At 36.6% G+C, this 12,375-nt stretch overlaps 2 protein-coding genes and 1 non-coding gene across 3 annotated transcripts; 1 reads left to right on the top strand and 2 right to left on the bottom strand.

Annotated features, from left to right (window-relative positions):
- Window positions 1–2,604: 2,604 nt before the first annotated feature.
- LOC133874497 (photosystem I reaction center subunit V, chloroplastic) lies at window positions 2,605–3,508 on the bottom strand. The gene has a single exon (XM_062312331.1). It carries the CDS (start codon window positions 3,500–3,502, stop codon window positions 2,933–2,935), a length of 570 nt encoding a protein of 189 aa, XP_062168315.1. The 5' UTR covers window positions 3,503–3,508; the 3' UTR covers window positions 2,605–2,932.
- A 208-nt stretch (window positions 3,509–3,716) lies between these two features.
- Window positions 3,717–3,788, top strand: TRNAW-CCA (transfer RNA tryptophan (anticodon CCA)). The gene has a single exon. It is a non-coding gene; the product is annotated as a tRNA-Trp (tRNA).
- Window positions 3,789–4,742: 954 nt separating this feature from the next.
- Window positions 4,743–9,975, bottom strand: LOC133875005 (uncharacterized WD repeat-containing protein C2A9.03-like). Its single transcript, XM_062312971.1, has 10 exons — window positions 9,752–9,975; window positions 8,533–8,695; window positions 8,134–8,301; window positions 7,925–8,011; window positions 7,471–7,605; window positions 7,237–7,347; window positions 6,773–6,864; window positions 6,583–6,688; window positions 5,592–5,678; window positions 4,743–5,496 (listed from the first exon to the last, which is right to left on the bottom strand). Exons 2-10 carry the CDS (start codon window positions 8,671–8,673, stop codon window positions 5,083–5,085), a joined length of 1,341 nt encoding a protein of 446 aa, XP_062168955.1. The 5' UTR covers window positions 8,674–8,695; window positions 9,752–9,975; the 3' UTR covers window positions 4,743–5,082.
- Window positions 9,976–12,375: the final 2,400 nt, after the last annotated feature.

Here is a 12,375-nt window from a genome sequence, read left to right as displayed (position 1 = left end):
AGGATGTGTACGGGTTGCCAATTTTCTGTAAGTTTATGAGTTGGGGCGTATGGGTTTGGGTTGCCAATCTTTTGGAAGTTTCTGGGTTTGGGTTGCCGATCTTCTGGAGGTTTCTGTTGGTCTAGTGCGGTAGTTATGGTTGCCGATTGTCTGGTGCGATGGTGATGTTGTGATGGTTGCCGGTTGTGCGTAGTTTGTGTGGTGTGTCTATGTGATAATTCTGATAATTATAGTTGGTTGATAATGGTGTGGTGAATTACCGTGGGGTGATTTTGATCTTTAATGTGTAGGTCGTTTGGTTGATGAAATGCCTGTGAGATGATTTCGTGTTTGTGGAGATGAGTGGATATGAGGTTTTAACAAAAATAATAATAAAAAATACTAAAAATGATTATTTTAATAAGATTGATATAAATTTAGATAATTGGTTGAAGGATAATTTTAAAGGTGGTTATCTAAATTAATAAAAAGTAGATTTTGATTATGTAGAATAGATTGAAATTTAGATCATCCATAGTGGATGCTATAATAGCCAAGTAGTAACTGCCGGAGCCACTGCCCTGTGTTGGAGGCTTAGTGGAATTAAAATTATAAAATGTAATGATAAGATAATATTTTTGTTTTCACTATATACTATGTTTCTATTATATAAATAAAGAAAATGAAATACACAATTCAAAATAGAAATGAAATGTTTTATGGCAATTAAATATATGTCTCTTTTTATTTTTCAACCACAAAATCTTTTTTTTTTTTTTTTTGTTATATTCCAATTCAGTACTTATAAGATTAAATAAAGGGTAATAGATGAGACGCTAGTTTGACCACCCTAAGCAGAAGGGGTGGCTCCAACCCACGACTGGGGGATGGTACGCGCAACCAACTTCCCTTTCCTTAGAGTGGCCACACGCGCCACTCAAATGATAACCACCCCCGTTTTTTGGGTTTTTTCTTTTTCTTTTTTCTTAATCAATATGGAAAAAATGGGCTACATGTGATGAAACCAATGGGGGGGCTCCCCCAACAACATAATGTAAGGGATATAATGGGTATGTAAGGGATATAAGAGGTATTCTAGAAGGTAGTGAGCTGGAGGTATCTAGGAGCTAACAATATTTGGTTGGCAAGAAGGCTCTAGAAGGGGATGAGGTGGCGGAAGGCACTCTCCTATAAAATCCAATAGAATGGAGAAGGAAGGGATAAAAAAGAGACAATATTAAGTCTAGTTAGTAATTAGTCTTGGAGAGCTCGGGCCTCTCGAAGAGCCCATGTGTATAAGAGAGATAGGCCTCTCTAAGAGCCTTTGTTCATCGTTTTACCCTCTATTTTTATCATGTTCTTCGCTAATTCCCTTTTACTCAAGAAAAACTCATAACACATACCCACAAAAAAAAAAAAAAAAAAAAAAAAAATACTAAAAGAAGAACAGTAACCAAGAAATGGGTATATAGATGATCCCAAATGAACCATGTACAACCCAGTCCTGTGCAAGGGCCGCTAAAAAGCGGCAACCAAAGGCAAATGGGCACTGCAAAAGGCCTAAACCCTTCCCGAGGCTCAAAAAGCAAACACCAACAATCATCGTGAAGAAGTTGTTGAGAGAGAGACACTGTAGAACATCGATTAGGAACTCCTGTTACAAAAGGTATTTCCTCTACAAGATGAAACCACCAAGGAACAGGGAGATAAAAACTCACCAAAAGCTTAAAAAACAGAAAAACTACAAAGATACAATAGAGAAACAAAAGGAAAAAAAAAAATAAAAATCAAAGAGACCAACAACAACTGCAACGGTGGTGGAAGTCGTTGACGGAGAGGTGCGTGTAGGGGGGAGATTGAAGAGCTGGAGGCGGGTTTTTTTTTTTTTTTCATCACGTGGCCACTGATCCCTTTACTTGGGTTATCTTGCACAATTAATGAACCCCGACCAAATGGGAGTGGCCAACACTGCCAACCCCTCTGCTTGGGGTAGTTAGGTGAGCCACCCCGGCCCTTTGCTTGCGTTGGCCTACAAAGCCACCCCTTCTGTTTGGGTTAGATCTTTGTTATGTTATTAGTCACCTCCATTTACTTGGAGTAGTCACACATGCATCCACCCCCAACAGTAGCGATGGAGCCACCGCCTCTGCGTGAACGTGCGAGCCACCTCTCCATTGGGGTGGCACTGGCGGCCCCCTTCGCCTACTATTTTTATTTTATTTTTTTAAAAAAAATATATGTATTAATTTTTAAGTGATATAGCAAAATTCTAATGGCACGTAAGAAATTTTGACGGAATAAGAAAAATGAAAAACTTGAAGAGTTAAAAGTCAAAATTTGAAACTCAAATCAAATAAGAAAAAATGATTTGCTTAATATAACTTTTTACAAGGTGTTTTATATATATATTATTTTTTTAAAAAAATATTGTGGTGTGATATAAATAGAAAACTATACAGTTTTAAATTTTTTAAGAGTTTTTTTGTGTTTGAAGTTAATTAAGTTTTTGCTTTTTTTTAAAAGCTAAAAAGCAAAAGGCATCCCTAAAAAAACAATCTACGTACGTGGAGTGTGAAATTTTGCATAGGCATAAGGCATGGTAAAAGATGAGAGGAAAGAAGAAAGAAAGCACAACCCTCGATCTACCAGATAACATTAAAATAGCACTCAAGTGCATGAAATCAATCGAGAATTCTTTTCTCTCCATCTTTCACGCTCTGTTTTTCCTTCTTCTGCAATTCTTGTTAACCACTTCTCCATGCAAAGTTGCAAACCCATGAATCAAACATTCAAACATATATGGAAATGAAACCAAAAGACAAAAAAGAAACCTCCCCAGCTAAAAATAAACTATACATATTACAAAGTTGCAGACAGATCGAGCGATTAAACGGAAAATTAACAATGGGGTGGCGTAGACTCAGATCAGATCAGATCAGGACGGTGAAAAAAATCAGTCAAAGAACTTGGGATCATAGCCGTTGCTGGAAGTGGCCAAGATGTAGTAAGCAACGATGTGGCCGATGGAACCCCAAGCGAGGACGTCGACGATGTTGAAGCCAACTGGGTCGTTGGATTTGAGGAGGCTAACGTACTCCTTGGCCCGAGTGTCGCCGGCCTCGAAGTGCGTGAGGCCGTTCTGCTCAGGCACCTGCTTCGCTACGTTCTCCCTCTGGAAGTTGAAGAAGACGAACCTCCCCAAGAAGAGGGAGAGCCCTGTGCTGAGGCTTATCACCAGCGATGGGTTGAGCGCCTCTGCCTTCACAATGCTCCTTTTGGGGGTGGTGGAAGTGAGCGTGCTCAGCTTGGTTGTGGGCTGCTTCAGCTTGGTGAGGGGCCTGAGGCCTTGGAAGGATATGTTGGATGGAGTGATCATGCGGCTCAAACCACCCCTCTGGATGCTGGGTGACAAGGTTGGGGTGGAGTACAGAGTGGAGGAGGATGCCATTTCTTGCTGCTGTGCTGATCTGATCTGAGCTCTTAGATTATGAAAATATGTTGGAGAAGAAGATGAGATTATCATATACTCCACTAGCGATGGCCAGGAGAAAACGGAAGCAATTGTGCGGATGGGAATCGTGGAAGAAAGATTTGGAAGATGACTTGGCTTTTGTTGATTGGCCAGTTCTGGATCAGATATTTTTCCTTACGAATCTGTGAACCCCGGGGTATGGTAAATTTTGTTTTTGTTTCGTACAGAAGGATTAAAGTCTTTCATGGGACGATTATTTAGCAAAGGATCCGTGGCGCAATGGTAGCGCGTCTGACTCCAGATCAGAAGGTTGCGTGTTCGATTCACGTCGGGTTCAATTTTGAACAAAACGGAATTTTTGTTTTTGTACAGCGTTCTTTCACGCTGGGACGAGTTTGATGAAATTCCCCAGTACATAATCCATTAAGCAAAAACGATTGCAACCACACTTCGAATCCCATCCGAAACATAAAGGGGCATTTTTTTTTTATTATTATTATTTTTTTTTTTTGGCTTTTTTGCAATTCGAAATATTTATGTCACAACAGGACTGGAGTTCAACCCTTAACTTCACAATTTACCTATAATTTCAATTAAACATTCTACGTATTGGATCTCACTCATAAAGGGAGGGTTTGAATACAACCGTGAGAAAAAAGTGTTTAAATATTAATTAAATGATTAAATTTACAATTTTCTATCAGCTTTTCTATGCCTGACCCTAGGCCACTTAAGGCTAATAAGAAGAAAATGACTTAAGAGCTAGTCCTACATGTACAACTTCTAGCTAGAAGATTCAATCTCATCATTCATAATTGAAGTTTGCTTCTTTCCATTGGCAATTGTGTTATTCAAACATTTTTCATCAATAACCGATAAGAGTCATGGTTTTTCCTTTTGAGTAGTTTGAGCTTTATATGACCTCCCAAGGGCCAAGGCTTTTGAGAAGGAAATTATCTTTCAAGGATCTTACAAACTTTTGCTATAACTACGATGAAACAAAAAGATCAAATGAAGAGGAACAATTTCAATACAAATCATTAATCACAACATAATAGCATATCAAAACATAATGATTGCGAAAACTACTTGCATGTTTAGAGAAAAGGGTTTCTCTTAAAGCTTATCTTGCAGTCTGCGCCCGAGTATTCAACAGTATCAATGTTGTTTCTAAAAGGTTTTGGACTTTCAGTATGGTAAAATGCGTATGCCTCCCATGGAACAGACTTGTTACTATTCACGATTGCAGAAGAAAATAGAATTGGGAAGAAAAAGAAAACAGCTGCGACCATTGATACGTTCCACCAAACAGGTTCTCATAAAAGTAATAAAAATTTCTAAGGTACACGAAGGATGGCCAACCAGCCATCTACCCTACGACACACGGGTTCTCTTTCTTTTCCCTTGTTGGGACAAGCATTGCCTTTTCCAATCTTCTGTACATCCCCTCCCTTTTAAACACTTCATTATAAATCCACAGCTACAACAAAATAGAACAATTAGCTACAATTGCACAACATACCAAATGTACAACTAAAACCTCTCCAACTGCATCATATAGTACTAGTTTTTTCCATTGCCCCAACCAATCAGCAACACTAACACACTTATTTGTGGGTTTCGCATTCAACTCAAATTAGAGAATCGAGGTATGAGTAGTTTCGGCATCGGCCATAATCAAGGAGACTACCATATGTACGATCCCACACTCCGATAAAAAGAGACTCTGTGTCCGGACTGAATGATAGGCCGGATATCTCTCCAAAGAAATCAATCTCCTGTTCCTTCTCATACCCATTTTTCACATCATACACATGTACGAAGTCAGCAGGTTCTGCCATTGCCATATACTGGCCATCAGAAGTATAGCGGATCGACCGAATGGCTCCAAGGTTGCCCTTAAGAACAGCAACTGACTTGGATAGATTTCGGACATCCCAAACCCGGCAGGTTTTGTCCTGGTTTCCAGTAGCAAAAGTGACACCATCAGGGTGCCACGCTGATGCAAATGAGAAATCTAAGTGCCCACACAAGGGCATAACTGTCTGCAAGGAAAAAAAAAAATCAAATTACACATGCTTGGCTATGCTCCAGATAGATAATCACAAATTTAGATGATAGAATTAAAAGCAAAGAGTACCTTTCCGGTTTGGGAGTCCACCATCATACCATCTGGGTTGTCTCCAACAATTATAAGGAGTTTACCATCAGGACTTAGAGAAGTATGCTGCAAATTAGCCAAGAAAAATATGTCACAACAATCTGGTGCATCCACTTGTTAACGGTGATGTGAACTAGCCATGGTTCGCAATTTATCCAAAATCTAAGCAACATCAAGGTGATTGGGTCTACCACGTAATCTATTGCCCAATAATGCCACTACCATAGATACACTTACTATGTCTCTGACCTATGTAAGCCTCGGCACACATTCCAACCCATAGTTTTGGAACATAAAAGATAGGATATATGAATGCATCTTAAACCAAAACCATCTCCAACATGGCCCAAAGAGTCGGTCATCATTTTACAAAATACCCTCCGATCTGACAAAATTGCTACAAGTACAGAAGCATAGCCAAATAACTACCAAATGATTGTGTACTACATAAAAGGGCCCAGTAAACAAGATGATGTGACATGACTATCAATTGATCCTTGACAAAATCACCTCATTATTTATAAGTCACCCTTTGTTGGCAAGACAGATACCCAAACACCAGTCGCTTTAATGCCCAAGCAAAGTAACAGTCAACTCTCTGTAGAACGCAGTAATTTGTGCAGTTAAAAGGCTACAAAAATCTTTACAAACCACAACACTCAATTCATTAATTGGACCAACCACATGGCATATAAGAACCTTTTTTCTAATAACTAAAACTTTATTAGTACATATCTCAATCTATTAACCGAATAGTATACTGAATACACGGATTCAGTCTGTAAGCAAGAGTAGATCATGAGTATTATTTGAAGTGGAATTATCCCTATCAAAGACCATATGCAAGTCATACCTCATGACACGAAGCATAAACAGTCAGAAACAGGGCCATCCATGCATATATAACCAAGAATTACTAACTGTCCAATTATAAATCTAAATGACCAGAAAAACAATCCAAGGGGCTCACATTCACTGGCCAAGGAAATCGGAAGTGCTTAGTAAGCTGAAATTTCTCCATATCAAAGTCTCTAACTCCAGAGTCATTATTTGAAGCCGTGAAGTGAACTGCACCACTGAAAATTAAAAGAGAAAAGTTTAATTAGGTTAGTTATTGAAAGTTCATGGATCCACCACCAAGATAAGGGGCAAATAAATACCTGGAGCTGACGTAGATCTCAACAGCATTGGTGATGGCATTATCATCATAAGTCGTCCTGGAACAAAAACTAACTCCAGGCCGATCTAGATGCTGTCAACCAGTAAAAAATATTAAAAAACCAAAAACTTAGCCCTGATGTTTTACGAATTGTTCATAATGCAAACTAATAACTCTTAAAGGGGGTAGAGATAATGGCTGGATGACGGTGGTTATCAAAAGCCTAGCAAGCAACCTTAGTTAATTAACAAATCTTAGAAGTTTTCTTTATCTTGTATCAGTATTCTCTCAGAGCTTGATTGCCAGGATAATCAAAAGAATACATAAAAAATTGATACTGCACAGGTGACTAGCGAAAAAAAGTACATGCTGTCAACATGTACATAGGTGGAAATCCACCGCGGCGTCAATGCTTCTTCAGAAGAAATTGAATAAATGCGACTATAGAAAAGCTAAGCAACTTACCTTGCAAATAAGTTCTCCTTGGAACCCTCCGGCAACAAGCAACTTATCTTTTACAGCAAGAGTACTCACTTGAGTCTGAGTAAATCCCTCCAACAGACTCCCGGGATGTTTCTGTATGAGAAAATAGATGTATTGATTTCATGGGAGAAATCATTATTCTACATCTAAAAAAGAAATCAATATATAAATCCAAGGTTGTTTATAAAACCAAAATCTCTTGCCCCAAACACTCACCTCTGATGGTGCAACATGCCCTGAGACATTGAGAATTTCAGATTTGCTACAGGTTAAGGAGGACCAATGGATGACAGAAAAATGAGACATAAGGTAGACATCATGCTTTGAGGTAGCCCAAACCAAGTTCCTCAACTGCATCACCAAACAAAAAAAGTGTAGATCAGTCAATCACACCCCAAGTCCTACTTTCCAGGAAGTACCACGCCTAAGTGTGTTAATTGCCGTATCCACGTCTGGTGTCCATGTCAGCAAAGCAATTCAACTAACCCATTTTAGCAAATACATCTCATAAAGAGTTGTTACTCAAAGGGACCTGATGAGATCAATTCATCTGAGCCAATTACACAAATAAGAAGAGCCAATTACAACCAACCTGGGAAAAAGAATCAGCAAATTCAGAAGGAATGGGGAAAAAACCTACAGTTATTACAATAACTTTCATTCACCTAACCTGAAAATGAAGAATGGTTGACTTCACAGATCTCGAATTCCGTCTGAACTCATAGTATGTGCCTCCTTTCTTGGTAACTTGGCAATCCTGTTTAAGATGGATTTAAATAATTAAAAAGAAAAAAGGGGTAATTGTATCAATTTATTCGGTTAATCACAATTGTCAACAGTCATATATATATGAAAAAGGTAACAAGAAGTAACTTTTACCTTTCCTGACCCCTCTCCGGAATGAGGGATGTTTTCATAGTTCTTGTATTGTTCTAGCCTAGTTTGCCGGTATTTCTCTCTAGTGATGCTAAGCCTATTCCAAGGGATCCCCTGGATGTCTTTTCCTTTCCTAGCTTGAGCAGCAGTAGTATCGGCTAGCTTACTATTCTGCAACAGAGACAGAAAGTGATTCTATGTACATATGCCTAAGTAAAGTGTAGACATTTCAAAACAAACTCTCTCCAAAAAAATTGATGATAATTTACACTAGAATAAAATAAGATGAAAAATTCTTCTTTTGTCGAAACTATACATATACACACACAGACACGCATTTCACACCTCTTCGTGTGTGTGTGTGTGTGTAATCTCGCCAAGAATTTGAGTAGAAAAACAAACCAAGTGGTCATATTCATCAGCATCAGACTCTGAGCCACCCATTTCTCTACCACGAAACTCATCATCCATGTCATCATCAACATCTTCCATTTCATATTCATCCGCCATGTATTCGGCATCGTCTGCTTGGTATTGGGACATATTCTCTCTAAAAATTCCACACCTATTCCGAGACAAATTCAAGACAAGCATTAAAGCATCAGCAAAGACAACAAGATCATACTTCAGCCCAAATTGTGTAGCAATAGATAGTGAAATCTAATAACAATGCTACAACACTACAAGCTTAAAATGCTTTTTAAGTATTGCATTTGTTAACTATTTATTAAGTATTAACTAATATTGATCATCATATAACCACTGTCAAGGATAATTGCAAAATTACATGATGTTTTGGAGTACAATCAGCATTTAAGCCAACTCATCCATGACATTTCTGTTACCCAATTTTTGCAATCAGATTAGTCGAACACGAAGTTTCAACATGCATGCCAACCTTGGTATAAACCGAGATATTTGGGGAAAAAAAAAAAAGGTGGAATCCATACCATCAAAGGAGCTTATACAGCAAAATAACTTGCATATCCTAATCATTTCTTATGCTATTGCGAATCCAATTATGATATTTCAATCATTCAGGATACAAAAAATTCAATAGAAAAAAAAACAAATAGCAAAAACAACAATAAGTGATGGCTTCAAATGACCACCTGGGTCCTGGGCATAAATCTAACTCTGCACATTACAAAATGCATACCCCCAATGAATCAAATGGCTTAGCTAAATAAAGCCTTTGACTTTTGGCAAAATGTCAGAAAAGAATTGCACGTAAGACATGCACATAATCCTGACTCTCATGCTCACTACAACACAATACGAAATCAAACCCACCCCCCAACAAAAACCAAATTTAAAAATAAAAATTAAGAGAGAGCGAACATAGCAAATCGAAGACAACAATTCACAGGAAAAAAAAAATTAAAAAAAAAAAAAAAAAAAAAGGACCGAAAGCCCGGATGCAGAAAGTGTGAACAACACAATGAACAATTTTCATCAACAGCTTCAAATCAAGCTAGAAAAATCATAAATAAACAAATAAATAAAATAAAGAGGCAGAGATCAAAGAAACAAAACCCTAGGATCGTAACCAGGTCCTACATATATTACAATTAAGTAAATAATCTGAAAATCGAAAAAGAAAATATAGAATGAAATTCACCTATTTGTGCGAATCAAGACTGGGCGGAAGTGTTTCGATCTGGAAGTTCCAAAATCAGAAAATGAAAAGCATCGTCGGCGAAATCAATCCATTAAATGATAGTTGACAAAAGCTTTCTTTATTTTTAATTGAGTTTTTATGTCGAAAATTAAAATGATTTTTTTGGGGTTATTGGATCGCGAGAAGGTTAGAGAGAGAGAGAAGTGGGGGGGGGGGGGCAAAGTATTGGCTTTTTTTTCTTCGCTTTATCTATCCACTGGTTTTGGCCCTTTTGGGAACTTGGAAGGCAAAGAAATAGACGGTAAGGGCCTAGGGGTAATTTTCAAGGGTTAAATACATCGTGGTCCTTGGGATTTAATTACTATATTTCTTGTTTCTTATGGTTCGTTTCATATGGGAGAAAGTATCCTAATTTTAACAAATAATGGAGATGGTGCTTTCCTCCAAAAATGGATGAAAGTCTACATAACCCATTTCTTATGCATTAAAAAAAAAAAAACTAAAAATAATAAAATTTAAAAAATAATAATAATAATTGAAGGAGCCACCCCATAGCCCAAAGGAGGTGACTTGGTCACCCCCAAAGAAAAAATGGAGGTGGCCGAAACCAGCCCAAAAAGTTCAGCCACCCCCATTTGGCTTGGGGTGGGTTTAGCCACTTCTAAGGGCCAAACCCACTAACCTTTTTTTTTTGCCTCTTTAGCCTTGTCGGAGTGGCCGAACTATCCCGTGGGCTTTTGGAGGTGTTTCTGCCACCCATATTTTCTATTTGGGGGTGGTCAAACCACCCCCTTCGGGCAGTGGGGGTGGTTCGGCCACCCCCAAACCGGCCATAGCCACCCCTTTCTTTTTAAAAAAAATTAAAAATTAAAAATTAATGCTTTTATTTTTTCGAAGTTTTATTATTTTTAGTTTTTTAATGCATATGACACATGTCAACACCTATCAGGTGTTGAAGCACTGACGTGGACTTCTTTCAATTTTTGAATGGAAGTACCATCTCCTATTTCGCCAAACCTAATATACCATCTGTAATACAAAAGAATCACAAGAGATAAAAAATAAAGACATTATATAACATGGAGTGGAACGTATTTAACCCAATATTTTTATGGGTCCCGACAGTTTACATTGAAGGCCTTTCCGCTGCGATTTTGCATACTCAACATTTTGATTTTAAATTAAAATTGTAAAAAATGTATGTTTGAAGTATGCTTTTAAAATCTATATAAAAAAAAAAAAAAAAAAAAAAAAAAAAAAAAAAGTATGCTTTTAAAAAATATATATATAAAAAAAAATAGATTAAAAAAAATGTGTTTTCAATTCGCATGTAAAGATATACATTTTTAAAATGCACTGTTTCAAAGGTTAAAATGCAACTTTACCGATTCTTAATCGTGTTTTTAAAAAGTATATTTTTAATCGCTATTTTTAAAATGCATATTCTAAAATCATAAACTCAAACATACCATTAATCAATTTTAATCTAATTATTATTATTCTTATTATAAGCATATCTGTCCATTTCACGTGTCAGCATTCATAATATCCAGCTAGTCCAAATACAAATTTGGATGAAAACCCACTCGTACTCAACTAACTACTCTAACAAACAAAAATTTGATTTTACATTGAATAAACATATATTTAAATAAATACTTACAATAAGCAACCTACTAAATACAGGGAAATGATAGTTGGGGCCAACTTGTCGGCCCCTAGCAGCCTTTTTATAATAAAAAAAATAGTTTTTTAATGAAAAAGCAATTTCTGATGATCAAAAATTGTTTTTTCATTAAAAAAAAATTTTCATTTTAATTAAAAGGGGCGGGCAGGGCCGGCAAGTTGGCCCCTGCCTATCATTACTCATACAAATACATTGTTTAAACAAAAGTACCGCAAAAGACACACCAATGTATACATAGTAAATGTACCGAATACATGGCGAAAGAACATATACATGTCAAAAACACTAATAATGTATGTAAAAATACTCTTATCTTTCATTTGGAATTTATTTACTACGTATAACTCTATATATATACATGTATTTACCTCCCATTCCATAAAATAAACTAACACATATATAAAGCAAAAAAAAAAAAATTGTAAAGAACATAGAAAATGTTTAGAGTCTCGTTTGGCATAATGGTTTTCGCAAAATAAAATTGTGATTTTTAACTAAATCGTAAAAAATGTATCGTTTGGGTTTGAGAGTGCATTTTTGAAAAATTGATAGTTGAATTAAAACTTTGAAAAATCAGCGTTTTCAAACCGCAAGCAAAATTGCGCACTTTCAAAAACGTACAATTTTAAAGGTTAAATAGTAAGTGCAATTATAAACGTTTTGAGTGTTTGAAATTGGTATCGAGTGAATTTTTAGAAACATCAAAATAAAACTTCAATTTTTTTTTTCTACATAACTAAATCCTAAATTTGCATATGAATTTATACTTTAAAAAAAAAAAAAAAAAAATCCGCTTCCAAACAAGGCTGTAAACATTTTGGCCTATCAAACGAAACTGATGAGAGATTATGTTAGAAGACTTTCTAAGGGGATAAAAGTTGCAGATTTACTTGTACGACGTTAGAGCACTCGTAGTTGTTTATATATTTTAAAGTTG

This window comes from Alnus glutinosa, chromosome 8 (assembly GCF_958979055.1).
Source record: "Alnus glutinosa chromosome 8, dhAlnGlut1.1, whole genome shotgun sequence".
Classification (NCBI taxonomy): Eukaryota; Viridiplantae; Streptophyta; class Magnoliopsida; order Fagales; family Betulaceae; genus Alnus; species Alnus glutinosa.
This window is presented reverse-complemented; position numbering and strand designations above follow the sequence as displayed.

Coding starts and splice junctions, on each gene's coding strand:
- LOC133874497 (XM_062312331.1), bottom strand. CDS start 3,502: ATGATAATCTCATCTTCTTCTCCAACATATTTTCATAATCTAAGAGCT.
- LOC133875005 (XM_062312971.1), bottom strand. CDS start 8,673: ATGTCCCAATACCAAGCAGACGATGCCGAATACATGGCGGATGAATAT. Junction 8,012..8,133: donor CCGGAGAGGGGTCAGGAAAG/GTAAAAGTTACT, acceptor CATCTTAAACAG/GATTGCCAAGTTACCAAGAA. Junction 6,865..7,236: donor AAGGAGAACTTATTTGCAAG/GTAAGTTGCTTA, acceptor ACTGGTTGACAG/CATCTAGATCGGCCTGGAGT.